The 23,249-nt window shown below is 28.6% G+C and overlaps 1 protein-coding gene across 6 annotated transcripts in view; it reads right to left on the reverse strand.

Annotated features, from left to right (window-relative positions):
* The window catches only part of LRP1 (LDL receptor protein 1), a 271,088-nt gene that overhangs the window by 203,167 nt on the left and 44,672 nt on the right, over window positions 1-23,249 (reverse strand). For all 6 annotated transcript variants that reach the window (XM_067267543.1, XM_067267545.1, XM_067267547.1 and 3 more), the window contains exons 7-13: window positions 15,432-15,586; window positions 13,581-13,680; window positions 11,019-11,181; window positions 10,639-10,864; window positions 9,830-10,004; window positions 7,706-7,837; window positions 2,256-2,495 (exon numbers count right to left, since the gene is read on the reverse strand). In XM_067267543.1, the coding sequence (XP_067123644.1) occupies window positions 2,256-2,495; window positions 7,706-7,837; window positions 9,830-10,004; window positions 10,639-10,864; window positions 11,019-11,181; window positions 13,581-13,680; window positions 15,432-15,586 (1,191 nt within the window). The remainder of the gene's footprint in view (window positions 1-2,255; window positions 2,496-7,705; window positions 7,838-9,829; window positions 10,005-10,638; window positions 10,865-11,018; window positions 11,182-13,580; window positions 13,681-15,431; window positions 15,587-23,249) is intronic.

Consider the following 23,249-nt stretch of genomic DNA (forward strand, 5'->3'; position numbering starts at 1 on the left):
TGGAAGTGTAAAGAGAAAGCGACATGCAAGATTTACAGGTGCAGATGCAGTTTTTTGTGTTTTTGTGGGAAATCAAACATATTTTTAGACCCATCTAAAATTCTCTAATTAGTCTGGAAACAGGGGGACCTAATTCTTGCATTCTGTGAAAACAGGTAAGATTGGCTAATCTTAATCTTCGCTACCATTACTTTTTGCCCAAGCAACGCCAGGCTTATCTGCTAGTTCATAATAAACGTTTGCCAAATTATATCAATTCTAAAAAACAGTTTCTATTTAAGATTAGAAATATTATTAAACTTTTTCTGTTGATTATGTTTCTATATCATCAAGAAGGTTTTGTTCCTTTATGTAATTATTTCTTTTTCTAACTTCAAAATAAACAAAACTTGGCATTATTTCTAAATATAAATTTAACATATCTGTTTACAAAGCCAGTGAAACCATTCATTAATCTAGAAATGTTTTCAGCCTTTATTAGGTCATTTAGTAAAGAACAAAATAGATTTGGATCTATCTAGCATTAAATGAGAAAATGATGATATACAATAATAGTACATGATTATTTAAGTCTTTTCCTTTCCATCAAAACAACTATGGTAAACATATTAGCTAATGACATAACTAAGCATTTTAATTTAGCAGTTAATACATAAAAAAGTGTAACTAACTATTGTAATTTAATCTTATTAAACCCTTGCTTGCACTACAATTTTTATAAGCAGCTAATATGGGTGTCTACAAATTCACCAGTTCTGAGGATTTAGCAGAAATGGTAATAAAATCGGTTGAGGACTCAGTGGTGGCTAACTATAAAGTTAATAATAAAGTTAATTTACCAATATGTGGATGATGACCTGCTTACAATATGGTCTAATGGTAAAATCAGTTTAAATGATACAGGAATCCAACTAAAGCTAGAGCAAATTAATTCAACAATATTTAATTATTTAGATGTAATTATTTTTAAATCTGAAAGTAAATATGCTAATAGAGACTTCCACAACTGAGAAGTTATTGATTCAGATGTCTTATGACTTCACACCACATAAATTGGAACCTTTTCATAAGTTAATTAAAAGGACTTTCTCTCATCTGTCATCTATAAAGCTTAGGAATGAGGAATTAAATGAAGCTCAAGATAGTGATAAGTCCCATATTTTTCCAATAAATGGTTTAACTAATTCACAGTTTTCCAATAAACAATTTAACTAATTCTTACATACACAAGAAGATTAAGAAAACAGTACAACATGCTGATAATACTAGTAGTAGTAGTTCTTTACCAGTAAAAGGAAAACACACAGTATCAATAGCTAAAAGATTTATGACAAATTCTAATTTAAGAGTGTGTTAAACATTTTCATACTGTAATGCAATTTCTTACATTAGACAAAGATAAGATCAGTATCATAAAGATAAGACATTGAAATCAATTAATATTGATCTTTCAAAATATTTTGTATATTGTAAAAACAATAATAATGTAAGAAAATATCACTGATCAAATCTATTGATATAACTAACATATACTGATATACAAATTTAATTAATTGTAAAAAATTTTTTATTTTAAATATTTTTTTATAAAAACTTACTTTCTTCTAAACTTTTAACAAAATAGGTAAGTTGAAATATAATATTAAATAGTAAAACATTTTTTGGAAAAGGCCCAAATTAGCAATAGTACCTTTAATAAAATTTGACTTGATTGATTGGAGTCTAATAATACAGATGACCATTCAAAATATTTAACAAAGGGTTCGCTAACAAAAAAATTTTCGTCAAGACTCGCACACATCTAACAACTAACTGGCTACCTTGGAACCGACTCATGCTCCAAGCAGTTTTCTCGGAAACTATGAACGGTCTAAGGCTCTAGTTTAGTAGTGTTACAGAGTATAATACGTATATTTTAATATATTTTTTAAAAGAAACAAAACCACTGAGAAATGTTACGTGTGTTTAACAAGGTTTGGAAAATTTTAACAACGGGCTTGGCCGAACCTGTGCGGACCCGCTGAATATCATCACTGCAGATGACTAACAATTAAAATGTCAGTCTAATTACAGAAATATATAAAAAATATATATGTACTGTACATATATATATTATAAATATATTTTTTTTTGTGCTGAAATCAAAAGATGTCTTACTGATTATTGTACATTATATAAATATAATCTATGATTTTATTTTAAAATATCTATGAATTTAATTAAAAATAATAATAAAACCAAAATACAAAAATTACCTTCATCTAAATAAATTTCCCTTTCTGATCCATCAATTTTTTGTTTTTCAATAATAAATCTTTGCACATCCGAATAATAAATATAGCGTGATTGAGCATCAAAATCCAAAGCTACTGGACGTTTCAATCCCATTACTGGTACCATAACTTCTTCTTGTTTACCACCTGAACCCATTGTTATGCCTTTAATTCCACCTGGTCTTCCTCTGCTATATACAAGAAACTGTCCTTGCTTGGCAGCTATAAAGTAAAATTTAGATATATTAGACGTATCTTAATTTTATATTAGGTTAATGCATATATAGTCATAAAAGCAAATAATTATTGTAATAAATAAAAATTATCAATCTATCCAAATATAATCACAATAATCTTTTAACATTTATGTTTGCTTGTATTTATGTTTTTAAGTTTTGATTATAATATGTATTTATTTATTTCTTATATCCCTTATATTTGAATTGTATGAATGTTTCATTGATTTAGAATGTTCCTCCCATTCTTTCTAATTTAAATTATTTATGTTGCATTCAATATGTTTTTTGAATGTTCTTTTTGTTCTTTTTCATTTAAGTTTGATGTTCCACTGAATAAGATCTATGGAAGTATGTCAAAAATGTTCTCGGTTGATTAAACATATTGCTGGAGTTATACAAGGTGTACTGCTTTTTTTGTTTGATTACTTTTCCAGTTTTGTCAAATTATATATCTCATTGAAATTTGGGTTAATGTGTACCTAGGTAGCCAAGATGGCCGACCTGCCGGTAATCTCGATCCAAGTTACTTAGTGACGTCAAGATGGAGGGAGCTGCGAACTATTGCGTTGTGATATGCAAATTAATAGTAACAACGCATTTCGTGTAGAGTTATCGGCGGAAAGTGGTAACAGGTGTGATAATTGCGTCGATTTGATTAATTTTTGACTTTAGACGTAATTTTTTCTTCTTTTCGAAGTTTTTCATTTAGTATTAATTGGATAGTTATGAGTTTTTTCAATATTTATTCCCAAGAGTTTTGTGCAGCGTGTACCACCCATGATTTCTATCGAGTGCTCGAATCTGAATTTTCCGAATTAGGTATGGACCCCAGAATCGATAAAGGTTTTAAGTTTGCGGTGAGTCTAGGATTACAGCATATTGAGGAAGTGTTTGTAAGAATTGTTCCAATTCATGTCAAATTTTTTTATCGACACGACCGAGATTCATGTTTGATGAGATGCAAAAAATGTCGAAGAAATAGTTCTGCATTCAAAGGAACCTTTAAAGGTAAATGTGGAAAAATATCGTGGAGTAGAATCTTTTCTTTTATATGGCATTACATTGCATTGGAATGCTCTTCGACCACCTCGGGTATTGCTGTAGGCATTTCAAATAAGGCTGCTGTCGACTGGTCCAACCATATACGTTTTGTTATGCTAGTTGCTCTGCACAATATGACGTCGTTTAAAATCGGAGGTCCGAAGAAAACCGTCGAAATCGACGAGACTGTCATATGTAAACGAAAATATGAAAAAGGCCGCAGACTAAAAAGTACGAAATGGGTTGTAGGGGGAATATGTCGAGAAGACAAGAGCTGTTTTATCTGTTAAGTAAACGATCGTTCTGAAATCACGCTAAAAATAGAACCCGAGACAGTCCCTGCAGCCAGTTTCTAATATTCAGAAAAAAGTAAAAAACATGGTCGAAGGAAAGAAAGAAATGCAATATTACTGATGATGATACCGATAAAAGTAGGAACGAAAGAAAGAAGAACAGAAAGACAAGTAGTCAAACAGTATCAATTCCTGTCCAAATCAAGCGTCGGAAAAAAAGAGGGGAACAGCAGCATGCACAATGACGTAAGTAATAACATTATATTTTTATTTATTTTTTAATATTTCGAAATAGTAATTATTTTAACAAAATCCTTAAATTCTAAAATCGGGATTTAGTATTTAATAAATCGTGGAGCAAATCACGTGATCACATCTGCTCCATCGTAAATCGCAGTCAAGATGGCCGCCATCTTGATGTCACTAAGTAACCTGGATCGAGATTACCAGCAGGTCGGCCATCTTGGCTACCTAGGTACACATTAACCGAAATTTGTACAGCTATTCTTGATTCTATTTAAAGAAATTCTGCCATTATCATCTATATTGATTTCTATTAGTATTTGATTCTATTATTTCATTATCATTATACATATAGCTTAATTTACAACTCTGACGTTATTCTTGTTAGGTTTTCTTGGTTTCATAATTATTTTATTGTAAAAATTATTCTATGTATAGTCCCTATTTTTTCGTCCCTATGGACAAACGTCTATTTTTTCGACTATGGCAAACAACTATTTTTTCGTCCCTATAAACAAAAATAAAGTTTGATAACTTTGTATGCACAACAAGAGCAAAGGACATTGTGATTCTTGATGATTGTAATTAAAAAAAAACCCACACACAAATGGAAAACAGGAAACTTACATAACTCAAAAACAAAAAATAAGGTTTTGCAAACAACTGCCTCTTAAACATTCACAAATTTAGATGGAGCATGTTGTGGAAAAAGACATTCTCAAACATGCTCTACGGCTGCTGATAAACTTTCTGGCAATAAATTTTTTATTTTTGCAAGAGAGATTTTGATAAATTTGAAACTTAAATGAATGAATTAAAAATCCTCTAATATAAACAATTTATCATCAAAAGTTTTGATCATAGTAATAAAACATGCTGTAGAAAGAATCAAATTTGTGAATACTCAAATCAGGAGGTAGTCATTTTGTCAGATCTGCCTTTCCATATAAATTAAAAGTTTATAGTTTGTGTCTTATACAAATTTTTAAAAATGTTATTCTAACATTTTTAAAAATTAATAAACAAAAATCAGAAAGCAAATTTTGTTCACCCATTTAACCAACATTCTTCAAGAAGCGGCCGGATGGCCGAGCGGTCAAGGTTAGCAGCCTACCACCCTGGGGGACCCGGGATCGAATCCGGACGGGTCGAGAAATCCCCAGGAATTTTTTGGGGGTGGTCCGTCCGGATATGTCGGTCCCCGTCCCTCACCACCCGGCCGCCCCATTGTGGGCCTGGCCGAACCCATAATGGGCCTACTAAAAAGAGGCCCTCTTAGTGCCCGCAGGGCGGAAAGAGTTACAAAAAAAAAAAAAAAAAAAAACATTCTTCAAGAATCAGCTCTCAATAGTCTTATTTTTGCTATTTCTGTTAATCCAACTATCTTTGTTTCATTACTGACATGTTTGGCCTACACTAATGCTTATTGATGATTTAAAAATTATTAAAATAAACAAGAATCATTACCAATCTGATTTAAACACATTTATGCATTAGTCTATAAATCATAATTTCTTTTCTGTAATTACACTCCTTTTATAATTAACCTTAAATCAATTCGTAACGTCTTATAATGACAATCTCAAATTTTAAATTTGATTTTAATAATAAATTTATTTTTATATTTCATAACGCTAAAAGTGTCAAATAACTTATTATTAAACACAGATGTTACGTGTTCTTTCTGAAATGTCTCATCTTCTCCTGTTGTTTGAAAAATATGAAAACAGATATAATTGATTAAAATTTGTTCTAATATTTCAGAGAGATTATAACTGATTAAACTTTGCTAGCTCTTTCTACTTTTTGTTGTTGTGGCCAATACAATTCATTTGATAGTTTTAACAAATTTAAACTGTTAACTAAATTGTAGAATTTGCTTTTGATCAATTCAAGTTTTAAATTAACAGCAAACTATTTTAAATTTATTAAAAATTATATCCATTTATTATTTTTACTATTAACATTAAATATATTTTAGAGGGCAAATTCAATAACTTATATTCCATTGAATAGACAATCTCTTTTAACTATTTTTCAACTTTCTTTAAAGAACCAACAATTAATTTGATAATCTCAAAATTTTTCCATATACCGTATTTTACGGACTATAAGACGCTACGGACTATAAGACGCACCTGAATTTTGGAGGCAATTTTTCAAAGAAAAAAGTGCGTCTTATAGTCTGTAAAATACAGTAATTTTAATTAGTCTTAAAAACATATACAGTGGGTGATTGGTCAATGAACTTAATCCATACCAAGACCATATTCGCTACCTGAATTGTTCGTTAACAGATTATCTATTTACCATACATTTTTATGGGAATTTGATTAATTTGTTCTGGATACCCTAAAAATAAAAAATTATATACTTTCTTACTATATATACACAGTCTTTTCCATTTGTGGGGGTTAAAGAATCTGTCCAATGTCTATTTCTTTTCTCTCTTCTTCAGGATTTTTTCAAAAGTAATTAATAGCATTGTCATTGTAGAGATCCCCAAGCCTATTAACCTCAATCTGTTTTGGATGCCATTTGGATGACTGTTGTTCTAACATCCTCCCACTTCTTCAAAAGATCTTTAATAGTAGATGTCAGCATTGCTCCTCTTTCGTCTTTCTCTTTTTCAGAAGAACATTTCGCTGGGTTTCTTGGTGTTCTTCATTTAAGAGTTCTTGGATCATCAGATAAGTTTCCATTATGAGCTCTTCAATGTTCTTTACTTCTCAGATGTGATTTTCATTAGTCCTTTAGCTGCTTGAATCTTCTTGATTATATCTTTCTTAGCTAATATTGTGCCTACTGTAGACCTGTTCAAGCCATACTGCCTAGCAACCTCAGACATATTCTGCCCACTCTCTACCTTGGCTATTATCTCTTGCTTGGTTTCTGCTGTGAGCACAGTTCTTGAAACTCCACTCATTTTAAACTCCATAATATTATCAGTTTCTTTTTTAAATAAAAAGTTCAGGAAAGTACTTACAAAAATTCAGAGAACAGAAATCAACTAGCGCATAAAAAGTTATGTAAATGTGAGGCCCGGATGAAATTTGAAATTTGGTGTTAAAACATTAACGAATATCCAATGAAACAGTTAGACTCTCACCTTTCAAAAATAAAAACCAATGCAAAACTTAACGAGTGCCCACCCAACAGTCTCGCAAAGACTACAAAAAAATTATTTGTCAAAGGTAAACAAAAGGCTGGAATTACAAGGGGGCATTCCAAAGTTCGAAGGAATACTATCCAATCAGTATTGGGTTGAGCGTCAATGTTGACGTCTCCCAAGCTCCGAAAGGTTTTGAATTGTCACCTGGAGACAAGGGAAGACCAATCTTCTTGTTTGTTCTGTGAGGAGTTCATTATCCGAACATGCATTTGTTATCCAAACAAAAATCTTTCATGAATGTGTTCATTGTCCAATTTGTTCACAGTCCAAACTGTTCGTTAACCAATCACCCACTGTATTACATATTTTTATATTTTTTTCTAATTTTTTTTTGCATTATAGCTTTATTTCAAAGGAAATATCTTAGTATACAACATGATTTCTTTTAAATTTGTATAAGTAGTGAAATAAATTCTTAAATAAGAAAATTTCAACTTATCATACCTACGCATTTTCTCTCAAGAATCAATTTATATCCAGCTTTACATTTACACCGAGCAATAGGAATTTCATTTTTATAAAATACTACGCATATGTGTTCACAATTACCATTCATTACACTGCAAGGATGTGGAACTGAAAAGAAAGAAATTTTCATTATCTTCTTGATTAAAATGCAATAGAAAATACAAATGTAAACAAATGTAACTTAATTTTATTTCACATCTCAAATTTTTCATTGTTAGACTTTCCAAAGTCGAAAGAACTATATCCTCCATATATCAATTTTATAAATATCCACAAAATTCATACATAAAATTTTATAAATACATAGTGTATTGAATAATAATAATAATAAAATATAAAAACATTTTTGCATTTTAGTTAAATCACCAGAATATCATTCCAATAACTACATAATTACTAGATCAGAATTACTAGATTTATTCTCATATTAGGTAACACACTATTAGCTATAGTAAACCTACAACTTTTATAACCTAACTTGTTCCTGGAAAACCATCATTAATCAAATTGTAATTTCCATAAGCTCAATATCATAAATTGATATTCTATTCATAAAAATAAATTTTGAATTATGTAATATTACATCAAAGAAAGAGAAGACCACATCAAGAGAGGGGGAAAAAAACATGGTGTTTAAATATGGCATTTCATGCAAATTTCATGCAATAATAGAAAATTTATAGCAGACATAAAAGTGAATATTGTGAAGCAAATAGACAAAGTAAAAATCTAGCGTAATAGCTGAACTTTATAAGACAACAAGTAATTATTTATTGTGACATCTTCACAATGCCAGAGTTAAAATTCCTCATAGTCCTCTGGCAGCTTTCTTGAGTTAGCCTGGTTTATGAACAGCATTTTTTAGTTTTAATTTTTCATGACAATAATTTTGCCTAGAATTTGCAAATTAAATATATAAATCTTTATTTTATTATTTATTTCTGGTTTTAAAGTTATATGAAAATATTGAAAAATAATTATATAAATCATCCTCATCAAGTTGGGTTACTGATATAAATTCTAGTAGTCAGATATTTGATTTGTATACAAAGGAGAGAAGGAGAAAAAGACTTTGAATGTTTTGTTTTCCCCCTTCTAATCATTGGTTAGTAAGAATTCTTAATAACCAATGGTTAGAAGGAAACAATTGAAATAATAGAAATAATAATAAACAACAGAAATCTCTATTGGTTTATTCAGTATACTAGTATGTTAGTATACTGAATATACTATTAGTATGTTTTTATATTCACATAATAAAGGAAAAAAAAGTCTCTTTTGCTTAGCATCATGTCCACACTGTCTTGTAACAAGCTTGATTGCATGATATGCAAGATGTTAAAGAGGAGAATTGCATGGTTGACTATGTACTTAAAATTGATGCAATTGGCACATAAATAAGAACTACATTCATTGAATAAACAGGATTCTTAAATTAAAAATGCTTGGGTGCAATATGCACTCTCTTCCTTTGCTCCCGTAACATCTCTGGTAGATTATCTCCTATTTTTGGGTGATCAATATAACTATCTAACCTATCTATAATAATTAGGTTAGATAGTAACCAGATGGTAGGCTATATGCCAACCATCTGGTTTTGAACTGCAAACTGCAAACCTGGGTTTGAACTAAAAATGAAAAATTTCTTTCAAAAATAAGCAGATAACACTGAAAATTAATCAATCAAATGTGATAACTGGCTATAAGAATGATGCTTAGCCTTAAAAATATATATTTCTTAAAAATTAGAAATATAGAAATTTTTTCAGTTTGAATAAAAATTTCCAATTGAAAACACAGATACAAAAAGCTAGCATATTCCAACTAAACTGAATGTGTAGCCTTTATTATTTAGAATTATCATTATTTAAAGATATGACAACCTTATCAATGTCATTTTTATGTTTATTACTTTTTAAATTAAAAATTATTAAATTATATATTTCCAACGGCATAATTATTTACCAATTACTCTGTTTATTAGAGAATTAACAATTAACTAATGGAGGAGCTAATTAATACTATTAACAATTAACAAATGATTAATCAGTACATCATAAGAATAACAAAATATAAAATCATCATAAAATATTTACATACCTTTAGGTTGTCTTTGTCTGTGATAAACATGTATAGAAAATGGACGTGTAAGATTGGATTTTATAACTCTTATATCAGTATGATTATACTTATGAACTGCTAATATTTTATTTCCATTCCAGCTGGTAACATATAAATATTGTTCAAATACTGTGATTCCATATAAAATTCGCATCTGTAAATATTTACTCCAATTATATAACTCACTTATTAATTATATTAAATGTTGTTAACAATAAATTTATAACATTAAAAACAATTATAATATAAAAATTTCAAAATCAATTTTATTAATTATCTACTGTATTCAATTCCATACCAAATTTTAATTAAAGTTTGCAGGTCTCAACAACTAATTCAGGATTTATTTCTAATAACAAAATGTATTAAAAAATATTTGAGTTTCAGTTTTATTTTGTGTTCTGTTATCATTTTAATTAATTAGATCATAATATTATAAAGTGTATTCTCTAAATCTAATTGTGTTTTTTGTTTTGTTATCAATTTGTGTTTAATATTGCTTGTGATGATGATAATAATAACAACAGATTTATACTAACATATAATGTTAATTTATATTATTTTTTAATTCATATAAATTAATAAAATAAATGTCAATTTCCAGTAAAATAAATATATCTTTTGAGAACACAATTAACATTTTGTGTTTGCATTTGAAAAATATATAGTGTGTTTTTAATAGAAAAATAATTTAACAATCTATGATATTGAAAACAATTAAGAAGTTGAAATGTAAATATGTAACCATTATACTGAAAAAAAATTTTTACATTTTTTAACTAACTTACAGGCATTCCTCTGATAACAGTCCTTCGATTTGAACCATCATAATTAACTCTTTCCACAAAATCTAAATAAGTATCCACCCAGTATACATGTTCATTAGGAAAGTCTACAGTCACTCCATAAGGATAAACTATTTTGTGTTCTACAAGTTTAACACGTTCTGATCCATCCATGTAAGCTTTTTCTAATAGTGGTGCAGTACTTCCCCATTCCGTAAAAAACAGGAAACTAGAAATAATCATACAATTACAATATAAAGTAAAATATAAAAAGTTACTTATTTTATATTTTATAAACAAATCCTATCAAAATTTAACATGTGAACAATTATTTTGATAAAATATTTATAATATACAAAATAACACATTACATAAATATTTACCCTTTTGTTGGATCCAGAGCTATTCCACGTGGTTTACTAAGTGCAACATCAATAACGACTATACATACTTCTAATGTTGAATTACACATAAAAATCATTTCACGATTATCATCCAAGAAATACCAATTTCCAGATATCCAATCTAATGCTAATTGATTTACAGCTGTAAAAAGAAAATTATATATAACAATTACATTAAAAGCTATTTTAATATAATAACTTTAAAATATTTAAATTTAAAAATATTAAAATAACTGAAAATTATTGATATGAAAACACAATAAGAAAAAGACTAAAAGTATCAATATAATACTTAATATTCAGCTGATATATTTGATGAAATGATTTTAGCTACATAGATGAATAAATATTATCATTCAAAAACTAATACTAATTATATTAATGATATAAACATTACAGCATGAACAAAATTAGTATAAAATGTGTTCACTGTAAATTAAGTTTCTCAATACCAGTTCAGTGAAATTTATAAACTTATTGAAGAACTGATCTGAAAATGATTGACTAACAAAATATGCTTAAATAGAAGTTCATTGTTTGAATTAGTAGTTAAAGCCATCTGACGATGAGCTTATAGCAGCTTGAAAACTGTTTTGTACAATTAAATAAACAAAAAGACCTCTATAAAATTAAGTAGAGAGTTTCCTCAATGTATTTTGAAGATTAGCTAAATTAAATTTTAATCTTCTTTAACTTTTGAAAAGTTAAAGAAGATAAAAGATTGATTTTACTAATGTTTGAAAAATTACTTTTTCTATATTTATATTAACTTTAATTCTAAACAGCCACTTTTGTTTTCAAAAATATTTAAATAAATAAAACAATCTATTTTCTGAAAATTGTTTATTTAACATAATAGTTTATAATTAACAAATATTATATTAAGGATAGCAGATTCTCAATTATCTGCATTAACAATAAAAATAAAAGTACAAGTCATTCAAAATCAAAACAAAAATAAAAAGTTTGAATAAGTAGTAAATCTGTATATCAAAATTACATTATTTAATTTTAAAAATATTTTTATTACTATAATAGCCATGCTAATTATAGTACCATTTAATAGACGAAATCTAAAGGTTACAAATTTATAATAAATTGTAATCACTTAATTGATACATATTCATGACATTTTAATGTATGAATTCTGAACTTTATGTTAATTGAAAGTAAGATGTACAGGATCTCAGCGTTTAATTCATAAAATAGACTATTTCAATGAAAATGTTGCTAACTTCTGATAAAAAGCATAGACAAAAAACATCACTATCAGAAACATTTCCAATATACAGTAGAGCGTCGATAAGTGGAACCAATTGGGGACTTGGGTCCTTCCAGTTAATGATTTGTTCCAGTTTCCGACTTTGTACGAAAAAATACATTAACCTGTCCGATGTTCAAATTTTTCTCCGTTGCGTATCGCTTCCTGTTGAATTTTTCTCCGTTGCGTGTCGCTTCGTGTTGAATTTTCGTCGATTTTAAGCCTAACGAAAATTTTTATAATAATCATCGAGGCTATTGTATCGTTAAAAATTATTTCTGCATTTTGTACAAACAAAATAAATATATTAAAGAATATAAAAAACATGAAAATTATACTTTAGAAGTAAATTTAGTATCAAAAACATTTGATTCAGCACGACACAGTCCGACTGAAAATCGTTCCACTTTCCGGCCATTCCACTTACCGACGTTCCACTTATCGACGCTCTACTGTAATTAGTAGTATAAATAAAAACTGTTCACAATAAAAATTTAAAAAATGAAAATGTTGCTGATACTTCTGATCAAGATCAACAAAAAAGTTGAGATGACGATACTTTGTAAAAAAAAACATCTTTGTTTAACTAAAATTAATATTAATACTTAATATTATTTTATTGTGATTGTTAATTAATTATTGATTGCTTTAATAAACATATTTCTCTTAGTAATGAAAAAGAATAGCATACTTTTGCCAACTTTTGGAAAGTAACTCTATGTTTTGCTTTAGTCCTTTGTTTTGTATAGCATGGGTTCACATAACATGGCACTTACCGTGTTATAATAAGGAATAACTGTACTATAATATTAGTAATCAATTGATAGAAACATAACTATTTGCAATGCCAAATCTTCTAATCATTAAGTAATTAAAATTTAATACATAACAAATTACTTTTTTGCAATTAAAAATCAGAAATTGTGAACATAATTGATTCTAATTAAAATTGATTCTAATATTCTTCAAAAGGAAAAAAAATATTCTAAAAGATAAATTTTACGATGAACTTTTTTTTATAGTTAATACTAAAAGTTAAATAAACAAGTTTTAAAAAAATTTAATTTAATAAGAGATGGCACCTAATGCCTACCTCTAGTAACAAATTACTTGAAATTTAACTATAAATAGTAGAAGAAAAAGAGCCCGATGCATTACAGCAATCATTTGGCATTGATTAAAAGTTATTACTAAAACAGTTAATACAAATTTAAAAATAAAAGATTTAATTAAATTAAACTTCATTTAAAAACTTGTAAACATAGAAAATTAATACTTACATGATAATGAAAAGAGATTTGTTTGAGGTAGTGACCATGTAATATGAGGTTCATAAACTTTCCCACAACGAACAGATATCATTGAATTATTATGATTTAACTGGTAATAAAATACATTGAAAAACTTTAATTTTCATAAATTATATTATTTTATATTTACATGATTTTAACATAAACATGAATTACGTATGATTTAAGTATAAACTAATTGCATACCATTACAATAAATAAAATCATAAATAAAATATTTTATCTCAGTTTTATGATTAAAAGTGCTTTATATATTTATTTTTTGAATTTTTTATCTGCAAATATAATTATAATTATATATTGCCATAATAAAATTTTCATAAACTTATAAATAAAATAATTTCAGTTTAATGATGTGTTATGCTTTAATATTAATTAATATTAGTGAAACTTTTATCAATCTTAAAGACTGAATATTTCATTATTTTAAATGAAACCAAGCTTTCTACATTATCTGATAATTGTGAATCTTTCAGTTTCAACTTATAAAATAAAATCAGAATAATTATAAACTTTAAAATATATCACAAACCCAAAAAGCAAATACTTGACATATTTTAGAAGTCATTGATTTATTTGGACAAAATATTTTAAGGCATTTATCATCTCAACTTCAGATTCCAGCAGTCTGTTCTGCAAACAGCATAAATTATAAAATACAGTAGAGTATCGATTATCCGACTGAATTGGGGACTGGGGTTGGTCGGATAACTGAAAAGACAGATAACCGAAAAGTATGAAAAAATACATTATTAGTATAGTATATCAGTATATCGCTATTAACCTATTTTGCGTTGAATTTTCATCGATGTTAAGCCTAACAAAATTTTTTTAAAATAATAATCGTCGCTATTGTATTGTTAAAAATTATTTCTTTATTTTGCACAAAATAAATACAAATATAAAGACAAAAAAGAAAATTAAGCCTGGTTTAAATACTGGCCTCCCTTTCATGGTCGAGCCAGTGTTGCCAGCTAAAACACGCAAAAATTTAACAAAAATAGTATTAAAGTAGCCAAGACATAGCCAAATATTGTAGTGTCACATCACTAACGGACATTTGAATTTGCGGACTAGAACACTGTCGGTTAACCAATGTGACGGTTGATCGGGGGTCGGCTAATCGATGCTCTACTGTAGAGGTAAACAAGATAACCTAAAATGAATAACAAATATATTAATGAATCACAAAATACTCAACCTAGATATTACAATATAAAATGAAATAAAGGAATTACTTGTCTATGGACTGATAATGGTATTGGATTGACTTTAAGAATGAGAGCCAAGAGTCAAAGTTAGGCTCTTCTCTTTTGTTTATAATCAAATCTAAATATGTGGATATCATTAACTCCTCTGTAATCAGGTTCAGATAGGTTCGTAGTATTTATGATTATAAAAGTATATTTATATCATTGTATTTCTCTCTTTGTGCATTTCTGTATGTGCTCAGTAGTTAAATTTAAAACCCTTCCTATTAAATGTTTCATAGCTGTTTTAGTTGTTAAATGTTGTTCATTGTTGTTCTTCATTCAATTAATATTTTTCTCTTGTGTGTTCTTGCTAAAAGGTGAAGTAGAATAATCAGTGTCATGTGTAAGGGGAGGTACAGCAAGTCAATTCATTTCTAGTTGTAAGACAGAGTTCAGTTAGAAACTAAAGATAAAATGAAAGAAATCTCAAAAATGTTTTATCTAAATAAATAATGATTCCTAAGATCTCTCAAGCATTTATTTGTTTTTTTTTGGTTTATGATTTACTTCGGTAAATGTCTTATATTATTGTATTATTAAAATATTTTCGAAATAAAGAAAAACTAACCCAACAATAACTTCCATTTCGATGATTAAAATCCATTGCAAGGCTTTCCTTAGCAACTGCAGAGTAACTTCCTTCAACATTTGATCCGTTCAAATATATGTGTTGTATATCAACAGAATTAGCAAAAAGTAACGTGGCTGGTTGATCTTTTGGTTCTAGAAAAAAATATAATTAAAATAATTATCTATAAAAATATTCTTAACATCAATTCAGTTAATCTGATTTAAGCTTATTTAATAATAATATTTTACAGAGTTAAATTATCAGAAGTTTAATCATTATGAATAAGTTATATTAAAATTTTTAAGTAAATGTAAATTTCAAACTAAATTTCATAATAAAGATTAATGTACAGTAAAAAACTTGATTATTAAATGTTAAATTTTAAAAATATTCATTACTTTAATATTCTATATTAAAATAATGACATAAGTTTTGCAAATTGATTTTTTAAACTGAGAAAATAATTATGTAAATCATAAAAAAGTCTCTTGTGGCATGGAAATAGAATAGTGCTGTCATAACTCGTGTGTCAGAAAAGCAACTAAAAAGGCATCATTGGGTCAATCAAATGGTAAGCAGTTTATGATCAATTATGAAAAGAAAACAAACTACTTTTAATAAAAGAGCTAATGCTGTATCCTTCCAGGAGGGAACCAGTGATACCTTTAAGCAAAAGCACTGAAAAAATCTTGCAGATTTACCATCAAGTAAACAAAACAGTTTCAAAATTTAAGTTCTGAAAAACACTACTTATCATATCTACTATAGTTGATAGTTTATAACATTCACATACAAACTATCCAAATGTAGAAAGTTCTTTGAACTTTGCAAGGGAGCTACTGAGACAAACATTGATATAATTTTCATGTAAGAATATTGTTGATCAATGGAAAATCAGAAGAAAAAATAATTTCAGCAGATGTTCATTTTCACTGGACATAACTCAAATAATCTAAACAAAATTTTCACTTAGAGCCAACATGAAACAAATCTGGGAACATTCCAGTGGTTAAAAATGTCAAATTGATCAAATTTTAATAAACAGTAAACAGATGAAGTATTCCAAAATTATTAAGCTGTGGCTTTATGCCTGTAATCATTTAATTATAATTATAGAATACATTAATATTTTGTTACTTTTAAATGCATTTCTCCTAACCCTTTTTTCTATCTCTGTCCATTGGTGCATGCTTCCTGTAGTGGTGTCTGTCATAGGAGAACAACTGTTTTTCTCTTTCTCCTATTTATATATTATTGTCTTCTGGTTATTCTGGTTTGGAAACAATGACCAGAAAAGATTGACAGACAAGAAGTGAAGGCATTCCTAGGTCATTCTCCACTTGACTCATGGTTCAGGTACAGTAAACCACCCTATAACACTAGTTCATATAACATGGCAAAAAAATTGTGATCGGTTTTGTATAATATGCTAAAAGACACTCGTATAACATGGTAAAACGTCATCGCCGACTCGTGTCGCGACAAGATTGGTCGAATCTGGACCAATAGTGGACTAGCAGCCGAACTACTTGCCGCCGTCCAGCGCCACGCGTATATACAAAGAGTTTAGGCGGAAAAGTATTGATAAATTTTTATACAGTTCTTGTGAAAACAACATTTACAGTATTATTCAATGGCCATAAAAATTATATTTCTATTAATGATGTCTCCAAGGTTCAGCGAATTCTTCGCAGAAAGAATAACTTATCAGGAAACGCATCCGCCATTCGATGAGTCACCCTGCAACGAAAACAAGCTTAGGCAATGGCGTCTTCGAATGGTGCGCACTTGGTAAGTAATCCAACAATTTTTTTGTTTATAGCATAATTTATATGGATTATTCCCAAAAAATTATACGTGATTTGGAAATGTTGAGTCAATTATTCTAGAATTGATTAATTTTATGGAAGAAAACCTTTCAAACAGCCGTAGCCCCTAAACTGCACACGTGCCGGGCTGTGATTTGCTCATATATTTAAGGGACTTGTACAACACAGATTCATATAACACGGAACGTATCTACCGTGTTATAAGAGGGGGTCTACTGTATTTTTATTTCCTTTGGAGGGTTTCAAGCTGACAGGGTAGGGTGGTCCGAAGCCTACATGTCCTTACATTGTCTAACCATATAGATGACTATAAATGAACTTAGTATAATTCCTAGAAAAGTTAATTTATTTCATTGTTACTCAGCTGACAGTATGATCAGTTTGAAATCAAGTAAAAACATAATGAAATAAGGATTGGATTAATGGGATAACGTAATGCAATATGAGTCATATTTGGTAAGAGGAAGTACTGAAAATATCCCAGAGTAAGTCTGTGACTGAATTTGTCTTCAAAAACTTGAAAATATTAGAAACCCCAACAGTAAACTGGAATGATATATATAGACTCTCACCTAAACATCAAATTTCCAGCAACAGACTCAAATTCAACATTCGAAACATTGATGACATTTTGATTATATGGAGAATATTTTGATTTTATGGATGTTGGGGATGTGTTAAAAGTGTTCAATAGTAACAACTATGGATTAACACTAAAATTAGATCAAGAAAACCACACGGACGTTATTTCTTGGACATCAAGATTTGTGTAGCAGATAATAAGTTCAACACAACAGTGTACTGCAAACCCACTTACATCACCCTATTCATATGGGCCAACTCTGCTGACCCTTGGTCATATAAGACATCCACATTCCATGCACTTGTGGCTAGAACCCACTCACATTGTACATAGCTAATAATGAGCTAGAACAACTGAAACATATCGCATCCAAGTATGGATACAACCACTCATTTATCAATAATATAATGTCCACATGTCAGGCCAGGTCAATCAACACCAACACTAACATTAACAGCACAGAATAGAAACGGGTAGTCCTAAGTTACGAACCATCCCTCCATCACATACACAGGAGGATTGCCAAGGGTTTAAACATACTCATAGCGTACAAAAGGGAAACCCACCATGTTCTGCCTTTTGTTTAATGCAAAGGATCACACTGAGGACACATGAGCACCTGGAGTTTACTGCATCCCACTACAGAATGATAGATTCAACAGGGCACTAACATACATTGGTTCCACATACAGATCATTACAAGTCCAGTTACGAGATGACAAGTATGACGTGGCAAAAGGAAACACCAATATAGCTCTGGCCCGATGTGCCACCAAACCGGGAATTTCCTCCTTATGGAACAAAGCTACCCTAATACATAGGGTATTGGACAGACAACACAACAGCATTATAGGCCGCAGAAATCTACAGGGCTGACATAAGAGGTGCATGCATCAACACAGATTACATTCCTGTACCAAATACACAGAAGTATTATTTACTCTTAAAAGAATATACATTGCTTAACATATATCACAGCCATTGTTCAAACTGATTTTTAAAAATTAAAAAATAAATAAAAAATACATGTAGAATGCATCTACATTCTATAAATAGAACAGTTATTTTCATTTCACTTTTCCTGATGAAGGCCAATTATGGAGTGGCCGAAAACGTTCCAATGATGAATTTGAGTATGTTGCTGGAAATTTGACATTTAGATGAGAATCTATGAAAATATTAGGACTGTAAAAAATTCTTCTTGACAACATTGATCCTAGAATCTGCAACCTCAAATGATAAAGATCTCGAAAAATTTCCTATTACAGTAGTAACAGGAACTGAACTAAGAAGAAAAACAAGGAACAGACAATGAGTTTTGTGAAAACATTGTCACTTCAGCCTCTCAACAATAGCATTTTTGCCAATTCCTGGTAGATGAGTTCCTCTGATTATTTTTCTCTGGTTTTTAACTATCTGCTAACATTTTTGTCTTTTCTAGCTTTTACAATATAAGATCATTTTAATTAAGAATGGGCAATAGATAATTATTCTGGGTCTGTGCATATTGTATGATCAGAAATTTTGGTAACTTGTGAGGTAAATTCTGATGTCTGTATCACAAAAACAAATTATTGTGATAATATTGACCTTTATGAACATCCAGTATTGAAGGATTGCTTCCAAAATGATCATCATTTTAAAGGTTAGTATTCTCATTCCCATCAGTATCAAATATTATAGTGTCAATTTTGATTAATAAATTTTCTTTCAATAAAAGTAACTTGGCCTCAAAGCGTTAATTTTTAAAATAATATTTTGTTTGAAAATTGTCAATCTCACAAAGCATATACACGGTGTACAACAATTTCCAATTTTTAATTTCCCTGAGATTTCCAGGTTTTCCAGAATGAAAACCTGCATTTTTCCCTAACTCACTGAAAACAACCCACTGCATAAATTATAAAAACAGTTCCCAATTTATTTGATGTTGCCAAATGAAACTTACAGTTATAAGGCTATTCAATTCTCTTTAATATAAAATATGATTAATTTTTTCATTTTGATTAATAAATTCATGTATTGTTGCCTAAAAATGTGCAGAAGATTGTATATCACATACAGTTTCAACAATTTTATCAAAATATGGAAATTCAAATTGACACTGTCAACCTTATAATGTAAACCCAACACAATTTTTCCAAATTCTGCAATTCACAGTGAGTAACTATCACAAAATAATCATACTCTCTATTAATTATAGAATAAAAATCTTTTATGCAGTTCTTCCAAATATGCATTAATATCCCAAATCTCCTTATTAGCTTCTGCAAGAATCATCATCATCATCATCATCATCATCATTCTTTTTATTGCCTTATTTCTTCCTGTTTATAAGCTACCATAGCTTCCTTGTATCTATGGGCTACAAGTCATGATGCATGGATAAACTGTTTTAATATATCCAATTTCCCCAATCCACTAGATGACATGACTACATCATGTAATTTCCTGTAAGCTACAAACGTCTTTTTTTTTTAGTTTTCCATTAAACATACTTTGTGAAAAAATAATTATTTCATATGACATTACCATGGGGCATTATTAAAATCATCTTCACAAATGTTTCAAATTCTTTCAATTCACTATATTGATGTGACAGACTAAGCCAGAAAGAATCAAACCTGTCATGCTGTCTGGAGTAGTATTTAACCATAATCACTATTTCCTGGGGATGACAAAATGTCTTTGTGTTGCCTAGCAATTTTAATCAGTATAGAATTATTTATCCAGTTATTAGCCATAAGAGTTTCTACAACACTTAAAAATAAGCTATTTACAATTGAAAAAAGCTACATACATGTTTTTTCATATAACAATTTAAAGCTCCATAATTCAAATTTTGTACTTTCTTGAAATATTGGAGTAAATATTAGTAATTATTATACTTAAATTTAATTAGCATGCATAATGTAATCTTAAATCATCATTCATATCATGTGACACAACAATGTGCACATTCAAATCGTTTCTGTTGTTTCCTTTCCATTATATGCTGAAATAGTAATTTTTTTTTTTGTTTTTCAGGTTTAATACCAAATTCCCTACAATTTCCAAGACGTTTCCCTAATCTGATAAATTCCCTGAAATTGCCAGGTTTTTAACCGCCTGAAGGTATACTCTGACCATAGAAAAATGCACACACAAAATTAAGATTGTGCCTCAGAACTAAAGGAATAAGGAACAATGGGACAACTATATACAACCTGTAAAAATAATAAAATTTTTAAGTTATCATAAAAAATTTCAGATAAACATAAATGCTGTACAGTCAAACCTGTTTTTGTGCGGTCTTTTTCTGTGTGATTTTTTTATTTGTGCGATTTTTTTTATTTGTGGGATTTGTTTTGTGCTGTATATGAAAATTTCAATCAAATTGGAACATAATTGACTCCTGTAAAATTTTTTAAAACTCTATTGGATGTTTTCTATGACATCAGCAGGTTTTTTCATTTTTTATTCAGTAAAATTTTTTTCTCATACGTTTTTTCTGGTCCCTCTTATTTTAATAGCATAAAAGTCATAAATATTATGTTATATTTGAACAGATGCTGTAAGTTAGCTCCCCTCCAGCTTTAGACTGCAGGTGTGAAATTTCATGCCTTGTTAAATGAAATAACACTTCCTGCAGCTATATTTATCAAATAAAATCATTTTTTAACGATTATTTTTAACTTTTTAATGTTAGATTGGTATTTAAGCGGAAATAATTAATTAATATAAAAAATAAAATTCTTAGAAGATTTTTTTCCCATTAGGGATTGCAGAAAAAGGCCCAAGGAGGTAAAAAAGCAATTCCTAGTTATTTTGTACCGTTTTGAGTTATTTTCTACGTGAGACTTTTTTTTGATTGTGTTGCGAAAACTATTTTTTATAGCCACTCGTGAAGTTTCGCGATTTTTTTTATACGTTTTCTTTTATGCAATCCCTATCCACCGCACAAAAACAGGTTTGACTGTATTATCTGATAATGTAAATAGATAGATTAATACAAATAGCTTCAAAAATTGAAACAATTGTAAATAAGTATAAATATGTAATGAAGATAAGATAAATTAAGGTTTTATTGTACAGTACAAAATTAATTTCTCACTACATAAATATGTAATCTAATAAACATAAATAAATTCTTGGGTATTAAAAATATCTGCCAGAAGGTATTAAAAAAATTATATTAATTAAATTAAAACAAAAGAATAATTGAATATTTCACTGTTAAACAAACTAAAAAGCATGTTATATTATGCATATATATGATGAAATATAAATATTAACTTACTAATTAGAAATATATATATATAATATCCACAATTATAAAGTTATTACAGATTGTAGTGATTTAAATTATTGAATAAGATATTGAAATTATATTTTAATCGGTCAATATCAGTTTAATAAATATCATCATAAAGATTACTATTGTTTTCTTAATTAAGAGTTATTTTAAATTTCACATTTATACCATATTAATGAGAAAGAGTATTTTGTACTAATTTAAAATGAACAAATTATTGAAAACGAAAATACTTAATAAAGAAGTGTTAGTTTTGTATTAAAAAAAAATGATCATTAGACATTCAAATTATGATTACAACTATTGGCAGTTTACATTTGAGCAATAATATGACTAATTAATGATAAAAGTAAACTGCAATAAATTACCTTATTAATTTAATTATTCAGAATGTTTATGTATATTTATCAGAATTGGTATTGTTGTCAGTTCTGTTGTGATCAGACAAATGTAATTTTAGGTTTGCTTATCTTTCAGAATTGTAAAGGATCTGTCAACAGAAATGCATAGTTATCTCACTGCAAAAAATATTTGAATTTTAGTATACAACTTGGAAAACAACACAACTTTCCTTAAAAGAAGTACAGAAATATGTTCAAATAGACAATATTCTGTACATCTTCCATTAAACTTCTTTACCGATACTAAAAATTTTTTAAAATCCAAAAAAAGTCAGATTGTAATACCAATGCTGATTCCACTAAAAAGTCTAAATTCTGATACAATTCCCAAGTCTGATTCTTTTCAAAAACATGACTGGATATAGTCTCAAAGCTGGCAACTTAAGAGCGCTAGCTTTTACGATTGCCAGGTCATTTTCATTCAAATAAATCAAACAGCTTGCATAAATGCACTAAAAGATGCAAATTTATTGTTGCCATTTTTTACCCTGAAATACTATACGTTAAATTATTGTGTTAGAAATCAATGGCAATGAATAATATACCGAACAATTTATCTTAAAAACCTAACTTATTTAAAACTCAACAGCAATTACATTATCAATTTCTTGTTTGACGTCATCAATTAAGAGTTTTCAATGTAGATGAAACATCAAAATATATAAGGCATCATTCATTATGGTATCATTAAATAATCGAAGCATAGTA

The sequence above is a fragment of the Centruroides vittatus genome, unplaced genomic scaffold (genome assembly GCF_030686945.1).
Source record: "Centruroides vittatus isolate TY-2023 unplaced genomic scaffold, ASM3068694v2 contig_3060, whole genome shotgun sequence".
Taxonomy (NCBI): Eukaryota; Metazoa; Arthropoda; class Arachnida; order Scorpiones; family Buthidae; genus Centruroides; species Centruroides vittatus.